Source organism: Rhineura floridana, chromosome 2, assembly GCF_030035675.1.
Source record: "Rhineura floridana isolate rRhiFlo1 chromosome 2, rRhiFlo1.hap2, whole genome shotgun sequence".
In the NCBI taxonomy this organism is placed as follows: Eukaryota; Metazoa; Chordata; class Lepidosauria; order Squamata; family Rhineuridae; genus Rhineura; species Rhineura floridana.
In genome coordinates this window covers 141961570-141984042 of record NC_084481.1, presented here as the reverse complement: position 1 = coordinate 141984042, position 22473 = coordinate 141961570, and the positions used below count along the sequence as shown (strand labels likewise).

Genomic DNA, 22473 nt, shown 5'->3' with positions numbered 1-22473 from the left:
GCTGCCCGGCTCACTGCCGAAATCTGAGCCTCCATGGACAGCCTGGAATCAATCACAACCCCAAGGCTGCGGACCTGGTCCTTTAGGGGTAAACTCACCCCATTGAACTTCAGGTCAATGTCACCCAACCTTCTCTTGTCCCCCACAAGTAGTACCTCGGTTTTATCAGGGTTCAACTTCAGCTTGTTCCTTCCCATCCATCCACTCACGGATTCCAGGCAGTTGGACAAGGTCTCCACAGCCAACTCTGGTGAAGATTTAAACGAGAGATAGAGCTGAGTGTCATCCGCATATTGATGACACTGCAGCCCAAATCTCCTGATGATTGCTCCCAGCGGCTTCATATAGATGTTAAATAGCATGGGAGAGAGGATAGAGTCCTGTGGCACACCACAATTGAGAGGCCAAGGGTCTGATACCTCCTCCCCCAACGCTACCTGTTGGTGCCTGTCGGAGAGAAAGGAATGGAACCACTGTAATACAGTGCCTCCAATTCCCAATCCCTCCAGGCGAAGCAGAAGGATACTGTGGTCGACAGTATCAAAAGCCGCTGAGAGATCGAGGAGGACAAGAAAGGTGGATTCTCCCCTATCTAATGCCCTCCTCAAATCATCAACCAGAGCGACCAAGGCTGTTTCAGTTCCGTGACCAGTCCTGAAACCCGATTGGTATGGATCCAAATAATCCGTTTCATCCAAGTGTGCTGACAACTGGTTGGCCACCACTCGCTCAATGACCTTGCCCAGAAATGGTAGATTCGAAATTGGGCGGAAGTTATCTAACACTTGGGGATCCAAGGAGGGCTTCTTTAAGATGGGCTTTACAATTGCCTCCTTGAAGGCTGATGGCATCACACCCTCTTTCAAGGATGCGTTTACCACCGCTTTGATCCCCTCGCCCAATTTCTCTCTGCAGCTCACAAGGAGCCACGAAGGGCAAGGATCAGTAAGACAAGTGGCTGGCTTCACAGATGAAAGCACCTTGTCCACTTCCTCAGAAGGGAGAAGCCGAAACCGATCCCAATTTACCGGCTTGCAACTGGCCAACTCTGGTTCATCGACTGTGTCCACGGCGCACGGGATCGAGCTCCGTAAGTGTTCGATTTTATCAGCGAAGTGTTTTGCTAATAGGTCACAGGAGGCCTTTGACTGTTCCAAGGGTTCCTGAGCAACTGGACCAACCAGGCTTCGGACCACCTGGAACAGCCTCCTGGGACAACACTCCGCAGACGCAATAGAGGCAGCAAAGAAAGCCTTCTTTCCTACCTTTATTGCCACTTGGTAGGCAGCTACTGCTGCTCTAACCTGTGTCCGGACATCTTCGGAGCAGGATTTCCGCCACCGGTGCTCTAGTCGTCTCACCTCCTGTCTCAAGCTACGCAACCGCGGTGTATACCATGGAGCTAGCTGAGTTCTATTCAGGGGGAGAGGACGTTTCGGAGCCACCTGGTCTAATGCCCTGGTGATCCCCACATTCCACTCCTTCACCAGGGTTTCGACTGGGCGACCTTCAGCAGGTTCCAATTCCCCAAGCGCAGTCAGGAATCCATCCGGATCCATCAGGCGTCTGGGGCGGACCATTTTAGTAGGTCCTTCACCCCTGCGGAGGGGGCATGGCAACGAGAAGTCCATATTTACCAGGTAGTGGTCTGACCATGACACAGGAGTGGCATGAATCACTCCCAACTTCAGACCACTTCTCTCCTCTCCCAGGACAAATACTAGGTCGAGAGCATGACCGGCTACATGGGTGGGCCCAGTATTACTTAGGTACAGTTCCCAGGAAGCCATGGTTTCCAGGAAATCCCAAGGGGCTCCTATGAGAGCGGCCTCGGCATGCACGTTAAAGTCACCCAGCACTACCAGCTCTGGGGACAATGCCCGTACAGCCGAGACCACCTCTAGCACCTCGGCCAGGGAATCTGCCGTGCAGCGGGGTGGGCGGTACACCAGCAAGATCCCTAAACTGCCCTTCGGGCCCAACCTCCAGTACATGCAATCAACAATTTGAGTCCTATGGAGGGGAGGTCTGGCAAAAACCAAGGACTCTCGATAGATGACTGCCACACCCCCTCCCCGCCTTCCCACCCTCAGCTGCTGTGCATAACGGAAACCTGGCGGACACATGGCCTCAAGAATTGGAGCAGAGGCTTCGTCCAGCCAAGTCTCCGTAATACATGCCAGGTCTGCGTGCCCATCCAAGATCATATCATGGATGAGTGAGGTTTTCTGAGCCACAGACCTGGCACTACATAACAGCAGTCGAAGGTCGGTAGGAACCTTGCGTCCCCCAGTTTCCGTCTGGTTCTGAGCAGACCCGGAACATGGGATAGATATAATGCATCTGTCCTGTGTTCCCCTATTCCGGCGTGGTCTGCTAGCAGCACCCTTCCAGCGCCTGCCGCCCACACTTCCTATAACTTGGCCCCCCACCTCCCTCTCCGGCTTGCACATGCCTCTATCCCTATCTGCTTCTCAGCAGGCCACCCACCCTAATAAAATTAGTCCGGAGACCCGCCTCCGTACCCTGTAGCAGCAGTATTACTAATTTAAATTGAATTAATTAAACCAATAATTAATTAATTAAACTAATTAAATTACATTAAATTAAATTAAATTAACTAAGTCAATACAAATCAATCCAATTCACATTCATACACATTCACACATTCATACAGCTATACATCCATACATCCATCCATACACCAATTTAAAACAGAAACCGGGTTGTGATAGCCGGCCAGAATGGTAGTCGCAGCCGGCCACAGTAACAGGTCTGTAGAATACTTGGTCCGGGTCACGGCAATAAGGTCCTAGCCAACATGGGCGGGCAAATAACGGCAGCGACAACAGCACGATGGCGATGTAGACAGCGTCCCAACCAGCAACGCACCCCGCGATGAGGACGACCCACAGCAGCAACGATGACGCCAAGCAACAGACAAGCAGCACGACGACAGCAACACAGGGCCGTAACGTCCCGATGCCCCAGCAGTGGCCAGCCCGCAACGGCAGCCACAGCGCGCAAGCAGGAAGTCCAAACAAGTCCAAACAAGCAGATAGGCAGGGTGCAGCAGGGTGCAGCCGCGGCGAAAGAGAAATAACAGGCCCCGGGGGCAGCACAACCCCCAACAGCAGCAAGCAAGCAGGGGCCGCGGCAACACAGGATGACGTAAGTCACACACGACGACAACGGCATCCCGACCACTGCAGCAGCGACAGAGAGGCGGCGAGCCACAGCAGAGAACGTAGCCGTAGGCGGCAGCAAAACCCCGGGCCACAGCAACCGCAACGCCGAAGGAGCCAGCCCACGCCGAGATGGAAGCAGAACTGCTCATCTGCCAATGTAATATGTGCCATCATCTGCCAGGCATGTTCTGCTACTTTATTGCTCCACTGCTTCATTACCTCCTCTTTTCCTTTTCCTCCTCCTGTACCTGCCTGCGCTCTTGCTGTTTCAGGAAGATGCTTTTTCAGTGCAAGCATATGCAGCAGAGATAGCAGCCAAATCCTTAGCAGACGAACTTCATGACGCTGGTTTTAAATGTGTCTCAGAGGAGGGGTCAGAGAGCTCAATAATAGAGATGATTACTCTGGACTCTCTTGAAAGCGAATTAACATCCATGCCTACATTGAGCCCTGAAGCAAACATTCAATCATCTACTCCCCCTCCCCCGGCTTCTACGAACGCCATTTTAGGTTGGCATGCCCTCATCTCAGAAGAATTACGTCTTGTCAAAGGTTTTCTCGTTGAAACAAACAACCTACTTACGACCTTAGTGAATGCATTAGGTCCTCATCTTTCCCAGGAGCAAAACGGACTGAGGTCTTTAATATCTCCTGCTAACAACTTGAAACAACAGGGACCAGAACAGAAAGACATAAAGGAAAAAGACAAGAAGTCAGCAAAGAAAAAGCACACTCTATCTTGTCTATCTGTATGTAATACAATCAAATGACTGCATTTGTTGCATCCTGCAACAATAATTTTGGTCTTTATTTGCCTACTTGCAACCCTTTATTTATTTATTAGATTTATTAGTCGCCCATCTGGCTGGTTGTCCACCCACTCTGGGCGACGTACAGAATAAGAACATACAAATACATTAAAACATTAAAATCTCAAACAGTAGTAATAAAACCTAACCCACCTCAAAAGCCTGTCCGAAGAGCCAGGTCTTCAAGGCCCGGCAGAAGCTCATCATAGCAGGGGCATGGCAGAGATCGTTTGGGAGGGAATTCCACAAAGTGGGAGCCACAATTGAAAAAACCCTCTCCCTAGTCCTCACCAGTCTAGCTGTTTTAACTGGTGGGATAAAGAGAAGGCCTTTTGAGGCTGATCTTGTTGCACGGCATCCCTGATGAAGCTGGAGGCGCTCTTTCAGATAGACTGGGCCAAGACCGTATAGGGTTTTAAAGGTCAAAACCAACATCTTGAATTGGGCCCAGAAAACAACCAGCAACCAGTGCAACTCCTTCAGCACTGGAGTGATGTGATCTCGCCGGCGGCTACCTTTGATCAGGAGAGCTGCCGCATTCTATACCAGCTGCAGCTTCCGGACCGTTTTCAAGGGTAACCCCACGTGGAGCGCATTACAGTAGTCTAGGCGAGAGGAGACGAGGGCATGTACCACCAATGGGAGCAAATGGTTGGGAAGGTAGGGGTGCAGCCTCCGTATCAGATGGAGTTGATACAGCGCCGCCCGGCTCACAGCTGAGACCTGAGCCTCCATGGACAGCTGGGAGTCGAGAATGACCCCCAGGCTGCGGACCTGGTCTTTCAGGGGTAATTGCACCCCATTGAGCACCAGGTCCAAATTCCCCAACCCTCCCTTGTCTCCCACGAACAGTACCTCGGTTTTGTCAGGGTTCAGCCTCAGCTTATTCCTTCCCATCCAGCCACTCACCAACTCCAGGCACTTGGATAGGGTTTCTACAACCAACCTCGGTGAGGACTTGAATGAGAGATAGAGCTGCGTGTCATCCGCATACTGGTGACACTGCAGCCCAAATCCTCTGATGATAGCCCCCAGCGGCTTTATATAGATGTTGAACAGCATCGGGGAGAGGATAGAGCCCTGTGGCACCCCACAAGTGAGAGGCCAAGGATCCAAAACCTCATCCCCCAATGCCACTCTCTGGTACCTACCAGAGAGGAAGGAACGGAACCACTGCAATACAGTGCCCCTTATACCGAACCTCTCCAGACGGTCCAGAAGGATACTGTGGTCAACGGTATCAAAAGCTGCTGAGAGATCCAGGAGAACAAGGAAGGTGCATTTGCCCCTATCCAGCGCCCTCCTCATATCATCCACCAAGGCGACCATGTCCAGGCCTGAAGCCTGAAGCCTGATTGAAACGGATCCAGATAATCTGCTTCCTCCAAATGCACTTGCAACTGCTGTGCCACCACCCGCTCAACCACCTTGCCCAAGAATGGCAGATTTGAGACTGGGCGAAAGTTGTTCAGATCTTGGGGATCCAAGGAGGGCTTCTTTAGAATTAGTTTTATTACTGGCTCCTTGAGGGCTGATGGTATTATTCCCTCTTCCAGGGACGTATTTACCACCGCCTTGATCCCCTCGCCCAGTCTATCCTTGCAGCTCATAATGAGCCACGATGGGCAAGGATCAAGTAAGCAAGTGGTTGGCTTTAAGGTTGAAAGCACCTTGTCCATCAGAAGGAAGAAGCTGAAACTGATCCCACACCACCAGAGCACCGCTGGCCACCTCTGGCTCGCTCACTGTGTCCACAGTGCACGGAATAGCACTCTTAATATGATCGATTTTATCCGCAAAGTGCTCTGCAAACTCATCACAGGAGGCCTTAACATGTTCCATCGGTTCCGGGGCAACTGGACTGACCAGGCTCCGGACCACTTGGAACAGCCTCCTGGGACAACACTCTGTGGACGAAATAGAGGCAGCATAAAAATCCTTTTTTGCTGCCCTTATCGCCACATGGTAGGCTGCTGCAACCGCTCTGACCCGTGTCCAATCATCATCAGAGCGAGATTTCCGCCACCGGCGTTCTAGCCATCTCACCTCCCGCCTCCGAGTTTGCAACCGTGGAGTATACCATGGTGCTGTCTGAGCTCTATTCAGGGGGAGACGGCGTTTCGGAGCCACCTGGTCTAATGCCCCGGTGATTACCTCATTCCACTCCTCCACCAGGGTCTCGACCGAGTGCCCATGTGCCTGCTCCAGAGAATCCCCAAGCGCATTCAAGAATCCATCTGGATCCATCAGATGCCTGGGGCAGACCATCCTAATGGGTCCTCTACCCCCACGGAGGGTGTGTGGCACTGAAAATTCCACCCTCACCAAGTAGTGATCCGACCATGACAAGGGGGTGATGGATGTACCCCCAATTTTCAGATCACTCCTCTCCTCTCCCGACACAAACACAAGGTCGAGAGCATGACCAGCTACATGGGTGGGCTGCGTTGGAATAAGGTGCAGCTCCCAGGAAGCCATGGTTTCCATGAAGTCCCAAGGTGCCCCTGTGAGGATGGCCTCCGAATGTACATTGAAGTCCCCCAATACCAACAAGTTTGGGGACTGCACACGGACATCCGAGACCACCTCCAGCACCTCGGCCAGGGAGTCTGTCTTGCAGCGGGGTGGACGGTACACGAGCAGAATCCCTAGATTGCCCTGTGGGCCCAGCCTCCAGTACATGCAATCAGCAACCTTGGTCTCATGGAGAGGAGGCCTGGTAAGAACCAGGGACCTTCGGTAAATAACTCCCACTCCCCGACTACCACCCTTGGCTTCTGTGCATACAGGAACCCAGCCGGACACATGTCCGCAAGGATAGGAGCAGCAGCCTCATCCATCCAAGTTTCCGTAATACACGTCAGATCTGCGCCCCCATCCAATATCATATCGTGGATGAGAGATTTTTTTGGGCAACAGATCTGGCATTGCACAGCAGCAATCGAAGGCCAGAGTATGGAGTCAAGCATTCCCCAGTTATCTTTCGGTTCTGGACAGGCCCGGAACAGTGGACAGATATTACGCATCTCTCCCTAGTTCCTCTTACCTGACATGGCCTGCCCCTAGCACTCCACCAGCCTCTGCCTTCAAGTCTCCTTATATATTGGGCTCCCACTTTCTCCCCATCACTCCCCTCTGATCTACACATGCCCTGACCCTCTACGTTAAATAGCACACCTTACAATATTAGTATTCAATTGCTGCCCTTTACAAGTCTTTCCAATATCTGGCCACCATTAAGCCTTGTAGTCATTAGCAAGTGACCAATTAACACTTTGCTTTCTAAGTCTATATTGTTTTTGATCAGTCCTTTTTATTATTCGTTTGCACAATGACCTATGACTAAGACTGTTAGAATATGGTGCTATAGAACACATTATTGGAACAAGGATGCATAACCTCTTGCGTTGGGTTTCGATGTTGATATTGTGTGTTGCGTGTACCAATATTCAAAACAAAGGTTTTTTAGAAACTCAAAAGATAGAGAAATCTTGTAATTTATTTAATTTAATTGCAAGGGTGGAGGATTTGTATTGGGATTGTCTGCAGCAGACCGGAGGGGATCCTGATGAAAATGCTCCCCCAACTTTTAAAGGTTCCTTAGGAGGAAACCAATGTGAGTTTTCTTTCCAAAGGGCCAGCAGCCACATGGCAGGGTGGGGTGGGATTTTCACTGAAATTCCAGCTGGGGATTTTTTTTAAAATGACACATCATGGCTTCATGTTCACCACACACACACATACACACTTCATTTTTTTTTTAAAAAAAGAGACTAATTGTGGTTTCTAGTGATGCATTAAGTGTCATGCCTGGTTTGGTCCTAAGACTGCCATCATCTCAGTACCCATCTGTCTAACAGCTGATTCTCAAAATGCCACCACATTCTAATACAAATGAGAAACAGGGTTGTAGGCAGATGAAGAATCAGGGCTATGCCGTTAGGTGCAGGTTTGATTTTCAGAGATGTGAGTCATCAAGGGCATTAGGGGACAGGGAGCAGATGTAACCTTTTGCCCACATTGTCACTCTGTTTTTCAATATTGTGAAATGGGATTTTGTTCACCCAGGCCTTTTAAATAATGTGTGATTTTAACATCTAGGATGTCAGTGGCTGCTCTGTGATTTACTATAAACTTGTGCTTCTGAAGTTATTTTATTTTCTTCCTCTGCTGGTAACAATTGTTCTGCAATTATTTTTAGGATATTGTATTTTAATGTTGTATTCTTTTGTTTTTGTGAGGAATTGTTTTATTGACTGGCCTATGTAAATATAGTAATCACAACTATTATATGACTAAACGGAACTTGGTGTGACTTTCTTCAGACTGGGATGAAGTAATAAATATCACATGTATTATGGCAGGACAATTCACATTTTATATTACCTTTTACAATTATGATTTTCCTTAAAACCACACAAACACACACAATCTGTAAATTGTACACATATTTGGGGTGGATGCCAACACTGAAAGGCTGATGTAATGTGTAATGCAAGGAGGAGTTTTATGTAGACTCAGGTTATCTGGCACACTGAGAGAAAGATGTGATAAATGAAAAAGAGTCTCTTTTCAAAGAAGACAGCAATGGGAACTGAGCTGGCATGTTATATGAATGCAAATTCAGGAGAAGATTTAAGAAAACAGGCTTCAAGGGGGAGATTAACCAGATGGAAGCATACTTAAAAACGGGTTCTCAGTCCTAGGAAAAGAAGTTGTAGGGGCCTCTCCAAACGTGTAATTTTGAGGGGGATAGACAGATGTGCAATCATTATGGTCCACATGCACCAGAGATTCCATCTGAATCTGGTTCCTTGCCTGTTCACATCTGTCTGTTGTAGGTGGCAGCAAGCAAGGCACCAAGAATTGGATCAAGAATAATTTAGGTATACTTGGCCCCTTTGAAATCAATATTAAAGATTTGTTCCCATTTTAACGAAGTGCAACTTAGTTTGGATCTGGCTCAATATAAATTATAAGACCCCAAAACAATATTTATAAGAAACCTGTGCCCTCTCACTTTTTATGATTGCTAATGTTTGCAGCAGTATTTGCATAGTGGTGCTCAAGACACACTTCATGTGATTAGAATCTAAGAAACAAGCCACTTGTTAGAGTGCTAGCTAAAAGATCTATGTTTATCATTAGTTCTAAGAGAGTCACCCTAATTACTCCTTTTTTCCAAGCACAGTAGGCAGCAACAATTTCTCAGAAACCTGTTAATGTAGGATGCCTGTTTTCAAAATGCAAATGAAGATTTCAGTGTAAAAGGGGATGCCCAGGAAATTAAGATAAATAGAATCATAAAATTATAAAACCAGAAAGGACCTCAGAATAATGTACTGAAGCATGCTTATTCTACCTTTTAAGTAATGGAATCCTCCAAAAAAAGACCAAGAAAAAAGAAGAAATCCTATACATCAAGAATGGGAAGCGTAGATACTGTTGTAGTATGTGAGTTGTAGTACCACATCAGCCCCAGCTAATGGTCAGAGATTGGGAGGGGGAGAACAGCAACACCTGGAGGGTGACAGGTTTGTCATCCCTGCAGTACATATTCAGTGGCACTCATTTCAGAGTAGACATGTACATCATTGCGCTGTCAAACATTATAGCTTCCACATGGAGATGATCAGGAAGAGCATTCCTGTATCTTTTCATTATGGACAGGGAGAGTGTATGCCAGATCAATCCCCATGCCAGTATGTGCAGCACTGGCTTAGAGACTCTTCTTACTAATGTGTTAATTAAAATTAACATTCAAGGCCTCTCCCACAAGGTAGAACATCACCATATGAAAGTGTTTTTTCGGAGGTTGTTGTACCTAAATCAGATCCCCAAATCTACAGCCTCCTGAAAAAAAGTGTTCCTCTACCCAGATTTGTTGTTATGTGCCTTCAAGTCGATTATGACTTATGGCGACCCTATGAATCAGCAACCTCTAATAGCATCTGTCAGGAACCGCCCTGTTCAGATCTTGTACACTCAGGTCTGTGGCTTCCTTTATGGAATCAATCCATCACTTGTTTTGCCTTCCTCTTTTTCTACTCCCTTCTGTTTTCCCCAGCATTATTGTCTTTTCTAGTGAATCATATCTTTTCATGATGTGTCCAAAGTATGATAACCTCAGTTTCATCATTTTAGCTTCTAGTGATAGTTCTGGTTTAATTTGTTCTAACACCCAGTTATTTGTCTTTTTCACAGTCCATAGTATCCTCAAAGCTCTCCTCCAACACCACATTTCAAATGAATTGATTTTTCTCTTATCCGCTTTTTTCTCTGTCCAACTACCCAGATTAAGTCCTTATAATTAGGGACTATTTTGCTTGTCCTGAAATATATTAGCTTGGATCCAAATGTTCCCTCCCTATGGTGAAGGAGTCTTCTGCCAGAAGGAGTCTTTCTGCCAGAAGGAGTCTTTCCACTGGTAGAAGGGCACAATTCACTATCAGAAGACGTGAGACAGGGTGCTTCAAACACACAAACTCACCCACAGTGTGAAGAAATACAATCTCAAAGGGCTATAGCACCTGATTTTTCTGAATATGTGGTTCAGTTCTTACTCTGATAAATATATAAGCATGATAGCATAGGTAAAATGCTTCCTCTCTGTTTATCTAAACTCATGAAGCATGCAGATGTTATTTAAAGTCAATGTGTAAGAACTGCAGAGTTTCCCTTTCCCAGATCACTGGCAACTGCTCCCACATCTTACCATGGGACTTTTGTCCACCACGATTCCCGTGAGGGAATCAAAATATATTAAGGACTCTAAATTAAATTGTTTGTTTATGTCTTATGAAAAGAAAGGCTCTCTAAATGGCCATAACTGATGTTACATATTAATTGAAACCACATCAGTTAGAGAAGTAGTCTTTTAAAATGGAATGATGCATCTGTATCTGTGTGCGTACACGGATGTATACATGTATCTGTAAGATGCTATGTAGAATATATTTAATATATTGATAATATATTATCAATATAGAACAAAAAGGCTATCAGTGTTATATTTAAATTATCCTCAGGGGCCTTGCTCATGGACCCTACATCAACTTTTGGAAGTGCAATGAAACTTGCCCTCCCTTTCCTCTCCCTGGGCCCTTCTAAATGTTTTGTGTGTTTCCTTCCAATCCTCTAAAACAGATTGTGGGGGGGCACGTGGAATGTGCATAGGGAGACGATAAGGAAGGGAAATTCTGTTATGCAGCCAAAAGTGCTTGTGCCATCGGAACTATTTTGTTAGATACCACCGTCTTTTAAACAAGCCTTTAAAAATACATTTACTTCAAGCTGCTTTTTGAGAGATCTTGGGCTCAGTTTTTGATTATTTCATCAATTTTATTGCTGCTGTTTTTGAACTGCTTATTATTTAAGTTGGGTTTATATTATTATTTTGCTAGGCTGTGAAATGCTTTTAGAATGCTGTTTTAATAGTTTTGTTGGAATGAGAAGTCTTATATATATATATATATATTATTTATGTATGCAAGCCACTTTGGGAAGGCTTTGCCTGAAAGGCAGCATAAAATATTTGAAATAATAATTAAAAACTTTTGGTACCTTTTAAAATCCTTATTCACAACCTTCCTTGCCCCCTCCCCAAAACTGCTGCTGCAGCACTGCTTTGTTTTTCTTTTTTTTATTTATCTGAAATGCCTTATTCACTGTTTGATCCCAGCCAATCAGGGATCACAAAGTGAAAGTGATAACATTACGGTATCACACAAGTCCTCTTGAAATGTTATGGCTTCCATGTTGCTGTACACAGGGCCGGCCCCAGGCATGCTGGGGCCCTTGGGCATCAGCTTGTCCCGGGCCCTGGCATATGTGCGCAAACACACGCATGCACACGCACACACGAGCGCCCCACCTACCTGTCTCCTGTCTTTTTCGGCTATGTGGGGCTGCACGTGCAGCAATACCATTAACCAAGATGGTGGCGAAGGCTTCCCTAAGGGGCTGAAGCCTCTGCCGCCATTTTGTTTGATGGCACTCATGTATGCTATGTGCACGCATCTCTGCCACCTTGGCTGCCATCTTGGTTAATGGAAGCTGCAAAAGAAGTCAAAGGTAGATGGAGCGAGGGACTGGTGGGTGGCTTGGAAGCTCTGTGGATTGTGGAAGGGGAGGTGCCCCTTAGGGCCCCTTGTAGCCCCAGGGTCCCTCGGCCAGGGACCCACCTAGCCGCCCTTTGGAGCCAGCCCTGGCCGTACACAGGAGTGGGCCACAGAGATGTGCCAAGTAGCTCTACCCGACTGGTGTCCCCAGATACAGCACAAACATTTGTAGCAATTGAACATTTGTACATTTAGTTGTATATACCAGTCTACCATGTGACGTGGAACCCTGCACAACTGGGGTTAACGTTGTGTGGAAGCTTTCATGCATATAGATGTATGTGCAAGCAGTGGTGTCACTAGGGTTGGTGTCACCCAGTGCGGGAGGGAGGAAGGGAGGGGCGTGGTTGCCAGGCGACATCTTGGCAAAGATGAGGTCTCCGGCCTTGAAGCCGTGCGACATCTCGGCAGGCAGCAAGTGGTGAGCAAGCCCCAGCCAGGCCTCAGGCTTCACCAGGCAACCGGGAGGAGGCATGGACGCCGGCCTCACAGGGGGAGGGAACGGAGGCCGAAGGTAAAATGGGAGGGTGCAGCTGATTGGCCCTGCAGACTGCCTCTCCTCTGGGGGCGGGCCCTCATGGCTTATTGGCTGGGGGCAGGGGGTCGCTTATCTCTCTCTCCCCCTCTCTGGCGCGCCCTTTGTCGTTGCTGCTGCTGCTTCCCTGGGTCCCTGCAACTGCCCCGCTTCCCGGTGCCTAGGGGTGGGGCGGCTCTGGGTGTCACCCCCTCAGATGGTGTCACCCAGTGCGGTCTGCACCCCCTAGTGACGCCACTGTGTGCAAGGGTTGCCAGGTGTCCAGTTTTCACTCAGAGACACCAGGTTTTGGGGGTCCTCTCCAGGTCTCTGGGTAACTCACCTTAATCTCCGGACTCTTAGCTTTCATTTTAAAAAAAGGTTCTAGGTGATCTGGTTCAAAAGATAAAAACCAAAATGTCAATCCCTGCCAATTCTGTTACTACCGGCCCTGCCCTTTCAGGTTTTTTAGCAATAAGTGAAGTCAGGGTTGTGATTGACAAGATTTGTTGACCCCAGGCAATAGCTAAACTCACAGTTTCCTTTTCCTGCTTGTCTCTCATCAGGAATTCAATAAATATATAGCTTTCAGCAGCATAAAGAGTACTTACTCTGCACAGGATTGGGACTTGCTTCTGACTAAACATGCACAGGATTGCACTACAACAGAAGATCACAGCAGGATCTTGGTAGGCATAAAAGTGTACATGCAGGGTTTTTTAATTACTTGCAAAAATGCCTTTTATACATTTTATCTTTCAAATATTTTTTGAACAGAAGTTTTAAAAAGTGTACATACTGCAGTGTTATACTTTTTAAATTAAGGAGTCAAACAACTTTAAATTTTACTGGAAGAGGACAGTTTGTCTTATTCATAACCTGTTTTGAAAACCTTCCCAATATGAAGCTTTTCTGGGAGTACACCTGCAATGCTAATTCCACATACCTGGGAGCTAACCCCATTGAATTCAGTAGGACTTACTTTTGAGTAGACGTGGTTAGGATTGTACTGAAAATCATTGGGACTTTTGAGTGAACATAGAAAAGGATTGTGTTGTAAATCTTTCTCTCCCCGTCTGATCCTTTTTTTAAGCAGTTAGGCAGGGCTTACTTAGGTGTCACTGCTTTTATTTGGCAGGAAACTAATACTTACTTTTTAAAAAAAGTCTGTAAAGAAGTTTGGAGCAGCGATGTTAAAAGGCAAGCAGGGCATTCCAGGCAGGGGGTTGCCAACCCTGCTTTGATGTGGCTATTGTTTCAGAGGATCCCTAGTCAAGCCTTACCAATAGCACAACCCTAACAATATCTGCTCAGAAGTAAGTCTTGTTGAGTTCTATGGGGCTTAGTGTGTTTAGAACTGCAGCCTTCAGGGGCATCCATGTTTACTCCTGAGTGCTCCTATCTAACATCTCCACAACACTAGGCTCCCTTTTCCCCACAATGGCCTTCTGGTGACTGACCTGGCCTAAGGGCACTTAAACCCTTCTTGCCAGAAGCAAGTAAGCTAGATTAAATGTTTCTTACCCAGGATCTCTAAGCAGGTAAGAAGGAATGATCCCGTCACTTCAACTGGACCTGGAAATACTCTCATTTAGCTAAGATTTCTATCTTAATTTCCAATCAGAGAATTTTTTTTGTTTGAGTGGTATGCTTGAGTGGTTGATGCTTAATGTATCATGGTTAATGACATCAGTAGGGTCCGCCCCCATGACATCATCAGTGCACACCCCATATGATATCACTAGGATCCGCCCCTGAAATCTCAGGGTTTGGGATGCTTCTGACCTGGCAACCCTAGTGCAAAGGCCCGTTGTTATATGGACACTAGGAGCAGGGCTATTCAGTGTGTTTCTAATCCCGGATAGAGCAACGTGGCAGCTATAATGATTAATAAGGGCTTTAGCAAATCAAATTTGGTTATGTGGTAAAATCACTAAGGCCAAAGACCTCAGTCTGTATGATATTTTAAAGTGTTTTTAGTGCTTTTGTTTGTTGCCCGGGGCTCCTACTGAGAGGAAGGCAGGGATATAAATCTAATAAATAATAAATAAATAAATGACAACCAGGCTGATGCTCCCTATTTCTGCATAGAGATTTCACTGCTTGCCAGTGCTACATGTCAAGACTTTTGTCCCAGTCTGCCTCTGGTCACATGCCCAACTACTTGATACAGAATATGGATGATGCACATTTGAATGAACATCCCATAGAAAGAAATTCATTGCAGATATCTGCATCCGATTATGTACCAAAAATGTGGATGTTGTCTAACAGCACAGCATTACTTTTAATGTTATGTACTTTCAGATGCACATCCAAATGCACAAATCCATCCACATTCTGCCCCAACTTGTCAACTATGCATGACTGGATCAAGATGAGGAAGCACTGACTTGGTTCCCTCGGTGACAGGAAAACATTCATTCTTCTCAGACCAGCCCCCACGTAAACCATTTCACAACTTTCTGCAAAGGGATGGGAAAGAGTATTTAAAAAGGGTTATGTTTTGCAAGTTTTTGTTTGTTAAAACAGTTCATGATATGTGTCTTATTATTTCAGAACAGCACTAACTGTAATGTGCTCTTTGTGAAGCCTGTTAAAAATAGGGGTCCATGATAACCTTTGGCCAGTGTTTTCTTCCCCATTTGTTTGTTTCCGGAAGATCAGTTTCTGAGGGCCAGTTAAATGTGAATATGGTGAATGAATCATATTTTTCCCAGCTACACTAAACTACAAAGCACTTGTTTTCTTAAATTTCCAAGATTCTAAGATAAAAAACAGAAAGTATATTTCTCTTCCTCTTCGTCTTATTAATGTTTTTACTGTGCAAGTTGCTGTTTTCCCATATCTTGTAATAAGGACCACAGCCTTTTAAAGGGCCTACTGACTGGGGCTGGAAGATTCCCTCTCCCCTCCCCATGAATTTCTCAGTCTCATGCCTATTTTTCTTTAGACATTACACCTCCACAAATCTCAAAAAATTCTAATATTTCTAATTCTAGATCCTAATTGTCTAGAACAATCTCTTTTATTTGACCCCTGAGCAATCGAAAAGACCTTGGATTGTTTCCCCAGCTCTGCTGATAACCCACCCAGCCTGTAAACATCCCCTCAATACTAGAACCCAGGTCATCCACTGAAGTCACATTAGAAGATTTGGGACAAACAATTCACTCTTACAAGATGCCGTGATAGGCATCAACCTGGACAGCTTTAAAAGGGGATTAGACAAATTCATGGAGGATAAAACTATCAATGGCTACTAGTCAAGATGGCTGTATATTACCTCCAGGACCAGTGGCAATATGCCTCTGAATACCAGCCACTGGGGAGGACAACTGGGGAGAGTGCTGTTATGCTCAGGTCTTGCTTGCGAGCTTGTCATGGGCATCTGGTTGGCCACTGTAAGACAGGATGCTGAACTAGATCGGCCTTTGGTCTGATCCTGTAGGGCTGTTATGTTCTCGTGAAAAGTTTGATATGAAAATATATCCTACAGAATAAAATACTGGCAATTCTACCTTGGTAGTGGTATGTTGAACATGTATCAATCTCCATAAATGAATAGGTTATTATATGAAATGAATATATACTGCTAATGACGTGTGTGACTGTTAGGCTTCCTCTCCCTTCCCTAAAGCTAATTAAATCAAAGTGGTTATTAGTCTTTTGTCACTATTGATTATTACCACAAGATGCGTCATCACTTTAATTTGCAATGGAAATAGCTACTGTGTTACCAAGTGCAGAAATGGAATAAAGTCAAATAAAGCTATGGGTTTGTCTTGGAAGTTTTAATCCCGGACTGGATACATTTTTTTACCCAGGGAAGATCCCATTACAAAGAAAGGGAAAATGAATGTGTGGTGCCTTGAAGTATACCATGAACTAGAAGAGCTTTCTGCTATCAAGAGTGTCATAAGATCCTACCCCAAATGTATCAAAGCTACATTTGATCAGAGCCATACCACTTTGGACTGAAGGTGGAGTCATTTGGCTGAATGTTCCTCTGTACCTGGGGTGAAAAAGACATGTACACATTGAAAACTAGCAAGTCAGGCAGAAGGGTAGTCTAGAGTCACATTACACCATACATTTATTCCACTATTGTTCAACTTTAAACAGTCATGGGTTCCCCCAAAGAATCCTAGAAAATGTAGTTTATTAAAGATGCTGAGAGTTGGTAGGAGACCCCTATTTCCCTCATGGTGGTACAATTCAAAGAATTCTCTGGGAAAGGGACTGACTGTTAAACCATTCTGGAAATTATAGCTCTGTGAGGGCAATAGGAATCTCCCAACAACTCTTGACACCCTTAACAAACTATACTTCCCAGAAGCCTTTGGGAGAAGCCATGACTGTTTAAAGTGGAATAATAGTGGAATAAATGTATGATGCAAATGTGGCTATGGACTCTTTTTCCTGATATCTAATTTTTCTAAGTGCAGCAGAACATTCTGTTATGTGAGCCTGTACTTGCAATATGAAGTAGTTACAACCCAGACACAAGAAAGATCTAGGCCAAAAAAAAAAAAAACCCCCACTGAAAGAAAGACCAGATGAGGGGGGCTGTGGAGGCTGCCAACATGAAGAACAGCCTTGCCCACATTGATCATATGTTCCACTGGTGAGTGAAGGGACTCTGCTGTAGACGTCTTCCACATGAGGAGGAATCCTGGCCCGCTCAGCAAGACCACTATGTGCATACATCTATACACGTAAAGAGCCTCTTCACACTCAGTCCAAACACATGGATTGTGAGGGGTGTGGCCGCAGCACATAGGAAAAGTGCGGCTAGCCACAGGACCTCACAGTATCCTCTCACATGTTCTTTCAATGCTCTGAGGGTGTAATCTAAACCTCCCTATAGATTTACCTCACCAGTGAGAATTAGGCTAATATGGAGCTCCACATGCAAACACAGACTTCTCAGTGGCTGAAAGGGAAGATAGCAAAATGGTATCTTGAGTGTACCCTTTTCCTTTCCTCAATATAAATGAATGGCCACTATGGGGGGAAATAAAATGCTGCACCTGTGAACACTGCAGTGGGTGCAAAACCTGCCCAATACCCCAGAAATTGTATCTCCGCATGCAGAGAAGTGAGATACATAGGCCCTCCCTCCACAACTACCTTGCCCATCATCATGATGGCAGTTTGACTAGGCTTCTTAACAGCCACAGAGAACACTGTTGTAGACCAGCTTCTTTGCTTCAGAGGTGCATGCCTGTGCAGATAGCGAGAGGGCTGGAGGAGCATGCAATTCACCATGTCGGCCATCTCACAAGTCCCCATCAAGCTTGGTGGAGCTCTTAACAATCTTAGAACTGCCGCCCTGCGACAATAACCGCTATATACTGACTGGTGGGGCAACACCATTCCCTTAGAAGTACAATCATGTTTTATGAATACTACCCTTTCCAAAGCTGACTCTGCCCTGCCCCCACCTGGTGGTTCACACACATTTGCTCACACTTCACTAGGAAAAAAATACAGAAGGGAACTCAACAGAAACTAGTGCTGGAAATATCTGTGCTGCTTGCCTCACCAGATAATAACATGCTTATGTTTGACAGGCTATCACAGAGCAGACAAGCACTCATCTCATCTACTCTTTCCCTTAATGAAACCACAAACTCATGAAGGAGAATTCCAGTGACTCACAGGAAGAGGATGAATGGATTCCAAAAAGGGAAATTCTGTCCCTTTAAGAAATCTGAGTAGCTTTAAAAAAAAATCCACCATATACAACATCTCCCACCCTAGTTTTATTTACTTATTTCATTTATGAATTGCTTCCTCCCAAAGCAATTTACAATATGATCCCAATACTACAGTAAAAGAAAAAAAGCTGTACACCAGCACCTGCTAGATGCCGGCCTGTTCAAGAACTCCTGCACACTTCAGAATACAGGTGTCCCTACAAGGCAGGGTGTCAATGGTTTTGAGGTTAAAATTACATCACACCACAGCCAAAAGTAGCCAAGGACATACCAGAGATTATTTATTTTCGTCTGGTGCACAGAGGGAAGATGGTCCAAGAGGCATTTGTTGGTTACATGGTTTGAAACAAAAAGTAGATTTACATTCTTGTTTACTTTTGGAGGAGCAAAAATTACCCTTCTTCATATCTATTCTGCCCACCCAGTTAACAAGTGCGTTGTTATTTATTATTATTTATTATTAATTAAATTTATTAGTCGCCCATCTGGCTGGCTGTCCAGCCACTCTGGGCGACGTACAAAATAAAAACATACATATATTAAAACATTAAAAATCTCAACAACAATAATAAAACCTAACCCACCCCAAAAGCCTGCCTGAGTTGTGGAGTTAAAATAAAAGGAAATCCACTGCTTGAATTATGGTGGGGAAAGTAAGGGGGCTCTTAAATGCACAAAAGCCTACCACCTGACTTCCCTCAATTTTAGCCAAATCACAAATTATCTTTTAAAAACAAGAGCTAAGGAGAGGAAGCACAAAATGGCCAGGGATCTTCTACTCCCAGTGGACCTCAAACACTAAGGTAGTCACAAAATACTGGGATGGATCTAGATGTAGACATGTTTAGAGTAGATCCATTGAAGTCAATGTGACTTCAGTCAGTCACAACTAATTTAAGCCTCATTTTTCCCCAGCAGGTATACTCTAAGCATGAAGGTCTGGATCCAACCCATTATTTAAAATTTCAAAGTAATTTAAAAGAAGCAGAGCTTTAGAGAACAGCAATAATAGTCCAACCTAGCTCTATTAAGTACTCTGAATATTCAGAGAAAGTACCATTCAAAAATGAATAAAATGCTTCCTGTAAGTTTTATATGAACCTCTAGTAGTCCAAGATTAATGGGCATTCCAGTAATAAGAACACATGCCAGGATGCCTGGGTAATACGTACTGGTATATAACTACCCCATATTAATATGCTAGTCTTTTTAAAATGCACACATATTATTAGAGTTATATAATATCCCATGGCAGTATGTTGCACAGATTAACTAAAAGTGTACAGTTCTGACTCTTAATTTTATCAGGTAAATGCTAATTCTAGTGCTAAATTAAAAGTTAGATACCTGTTTCTTGTTTGCTCTTTGCAACAGTTTCTCAATCTCTGGTGCAAAACTATGTACTCCTGATAGATAACTTCCAAAATGCCCCATGACCGAGTAATTATTGTTCAGTGCATTTATCCACTGACCCCTCAAACTGATGAATGCCTTTGATAACCAGCTTCCTGTGTTTTGCCTGATGCTTTATTTATTTATTTAAAAGCTCTCCATGTTAAACCGTGGTATGAAGCTGGCCTCCTTTTCCATATTGATCATAATATGTTAGCAGTGAATGCTTAATATCCAGCAAAGAAGCAATATTTTGTCTAAAGCTTAGCTGATTCTTATCAGGCTAATTTTCCTAAGTGTTCCCCCCCTACTCCCCCATCTCCCTAGCCTCAGACACTACAGCTGGTGAGAGATTTGATGAGCACATTGGGTTGAACTCCAGCTCAATATCTGGCTGTTTTAATAAGCAGTGTCAGGATACTGGTACTTCATGGGAATTTTTAAAAAGCGAGTAAAGAAAAGAACTCCCTATACTATTCTTAGAAGCAAACAGTCAGATTTGGCATCTTGATTACAAAGCATGGAATTTATAAACTGTGCCATTCTAAAATTACTTTATTTGTATACACTTGAGATGGATGGTCATGCGTTTCAACATATTCCAGCTTAACAGTTTAGTTCTGTAACACCCACAAAATCAGAAGGAAAATGGAACCACTCAATGGATACTGGCTATGTCATTTGTTGTCCAGCCATTAGAACGTTTATAGAAAATACTCATAGAAAGATGAGCATTCAAAATGTACATGCATACAATGTGCCAGTGACTTAAGGAAATTGGAGCAACTTCCAAACTCTCTTCTCCAAACTATTCCACTTTTAATGTCTAGCAAAACTTTGCAACTCTATTAACATTTAAATATTTTGCCTTCTTATTGGTTAATGAAATTTGCATACTATTTACATCTTTAATAAGGTACCAATCTAGATTATACCTGCTATCATACACATAGTGTTGTTGATATTTTCTACAAAAAATCTTTCTAGACTTCATTCTCAATTCATTTGCACACATATTCAAGAGTGTACTATTGTAAAGGAAGCTGAAACACAACTTCTTAAACATTAAACAATGCCCCCAAACACTAAGAATTAAAAAAATTACAGCATCAGCACAATATGAGCAGCACCAATATTGATTATTCCATTTATACTACCAACATTGCCTATCATTTCTCTTTGTAATTTCTATTATGCATGCACAGAAGCACATTCTGATGAAAAGGTTGTTTCTTCTGCAGCTCAGAAGTAGGATAGAAACAACAGTCTGCAGATTGGCCTGGGATAAATAAAGATGAGCTCCTAATTTCTGTGTTAAGATTCCCTACCTTTATTGTAAAAGAAAAGAAAACCAGTGTTTTTCTCTTAACAGGACTGTAAGAGCTATGAATTCATGTACTTTGAACAGTCCAGTCGTTTCCCATTTATTATGAAGGTCCTTCATCTTCAGGACAGAGAGGACTTTATAATCACTTGTTTTCCAGACATAATTTCTAAAACTGAACTCATTGTGGTCTAATGCAATCCCTGAGGTCCACGCTCTAAATCTCTGTGCATCCTTCCCATTACAACTATGTAACACTTACATGACTCGCGGGGAATTCTGTGAAGATCAATGCCATCCGTATCCATTTCTTAGCCAAGACTGGGAGGCTGAACTAAAAAACTTGGTGCAGAGAAAAAAAAATGCTTGCAGGAATCTTTCCTTCCTCGCTTCTCTCCCCTGAGGAGTTTCATTCAAGAAGGCAACTAACTATCGCTGCCGCCACGTCTGTCAGGCAGCAAGCATACTTGTACATAAGTATCAGCTACTACTTAATGACAGCCCCACACACGCTATTTCATCGTAGTAGGGATGCCATCAACGGAAAGCAGCCTGAATAATGCAAAAGACAATGATGAAGCGTCCCACCTTGGAAGCAACAATCCTTATCGAAGAGAAGACTCCGCTGCTGCTTTGACAGACACACACTCGCAAAGTCAAGGGTGCAACCTTTGCCTGGTGCACAGAGGTTTGGAACTCATGCTAATCCCGGAGTTTGAGGAACTCCCTGGCAAAAGAGAGGCGGGAAAAGGAACTGACTTTAAAATAGCAACGCCGCTGATCTCCCAGCCGGGCTCTCCCTGTTGTCGGTGTTGCTGCCGCCGAGGCCAAAGGCAGTGGGAAAGAGTCAGCCCTCCACGTGACTCCTGCCGGCGAGGAAGAGAAGCGGCAACACAAGGCGATCTCCAAGGCTGAGGTGGAAGCGGCTGGGCTTCTCCCTTCCTCCTCCGCATGGTTGCAAGCCGGGCTCTTATAGGACGGTCGCCGAGGCAAACGTTGCTGACTCTTTGCTTAAGACTGTAAGGGCGGGAAGGGTGGAGGCGGTGGCGGCAGCAGCAGCTCCGGCGGCACTTTTCATTATCACCAAGCCCAGCCTGAACAGTCTCCGGCCACCGCCTAGGCTGGAGTGGGGTTGGTTAGTCAGACAACGCCTTTTGGTTAACTTTGCTTGCTTTCGCCAGCGTCATTTTGCCATTGCGTTTTGCAGTACATTTGTTTGTGTGTGTGGTGAGTAGGGCCCAGCTCAGGACATGTTTTCTCTGCCAAGGCTCAATGTATTTCCATGGACAACAAAGTTATAGAGGCTACTTCTAAAGATGCCACGGAAATGCCTTACTCATCCTATGCAGTTACTGCCAGTGCTTAATATATAAAATGAAAGACAGACAAGACCTCACACCAAC

The 22473-nt window shown here is 44.9% G+C and overlaps 1 protein-coding gene across 7 annotated transcripts in view; it reads right to left on the bottom strand.

Moving 5' to 3' along the window:
- Positions 1-22068, bottom strand: part of ANO1 (anoctamin 1) — a 171380-nt gene extending 149312 nt beyond the window's left edge. For 6 of the 7 annotated variants that reach the window (XR_009760642.1, XM_061610687.1, XM_061610688.1 and 3 more), the window contains exon 1: positions 21333-22068. Coding sequence is in view for 5 of the 7 variants with exons in the window: in XM_061610687.1 (XP_061466671.1) it covers positions 21333-21378 (46 nt within the window). In the remaining 2 variants the exon portion in view is untranslated. The remainder of the gene's footprint in view (positions 1-21332) is intronic. The other variant, XM_061610692.1, reaches the window with a different exon arrangement.
- Between the last annotated feature and the right edge of the window lie 405 nt (positions 22069-22473).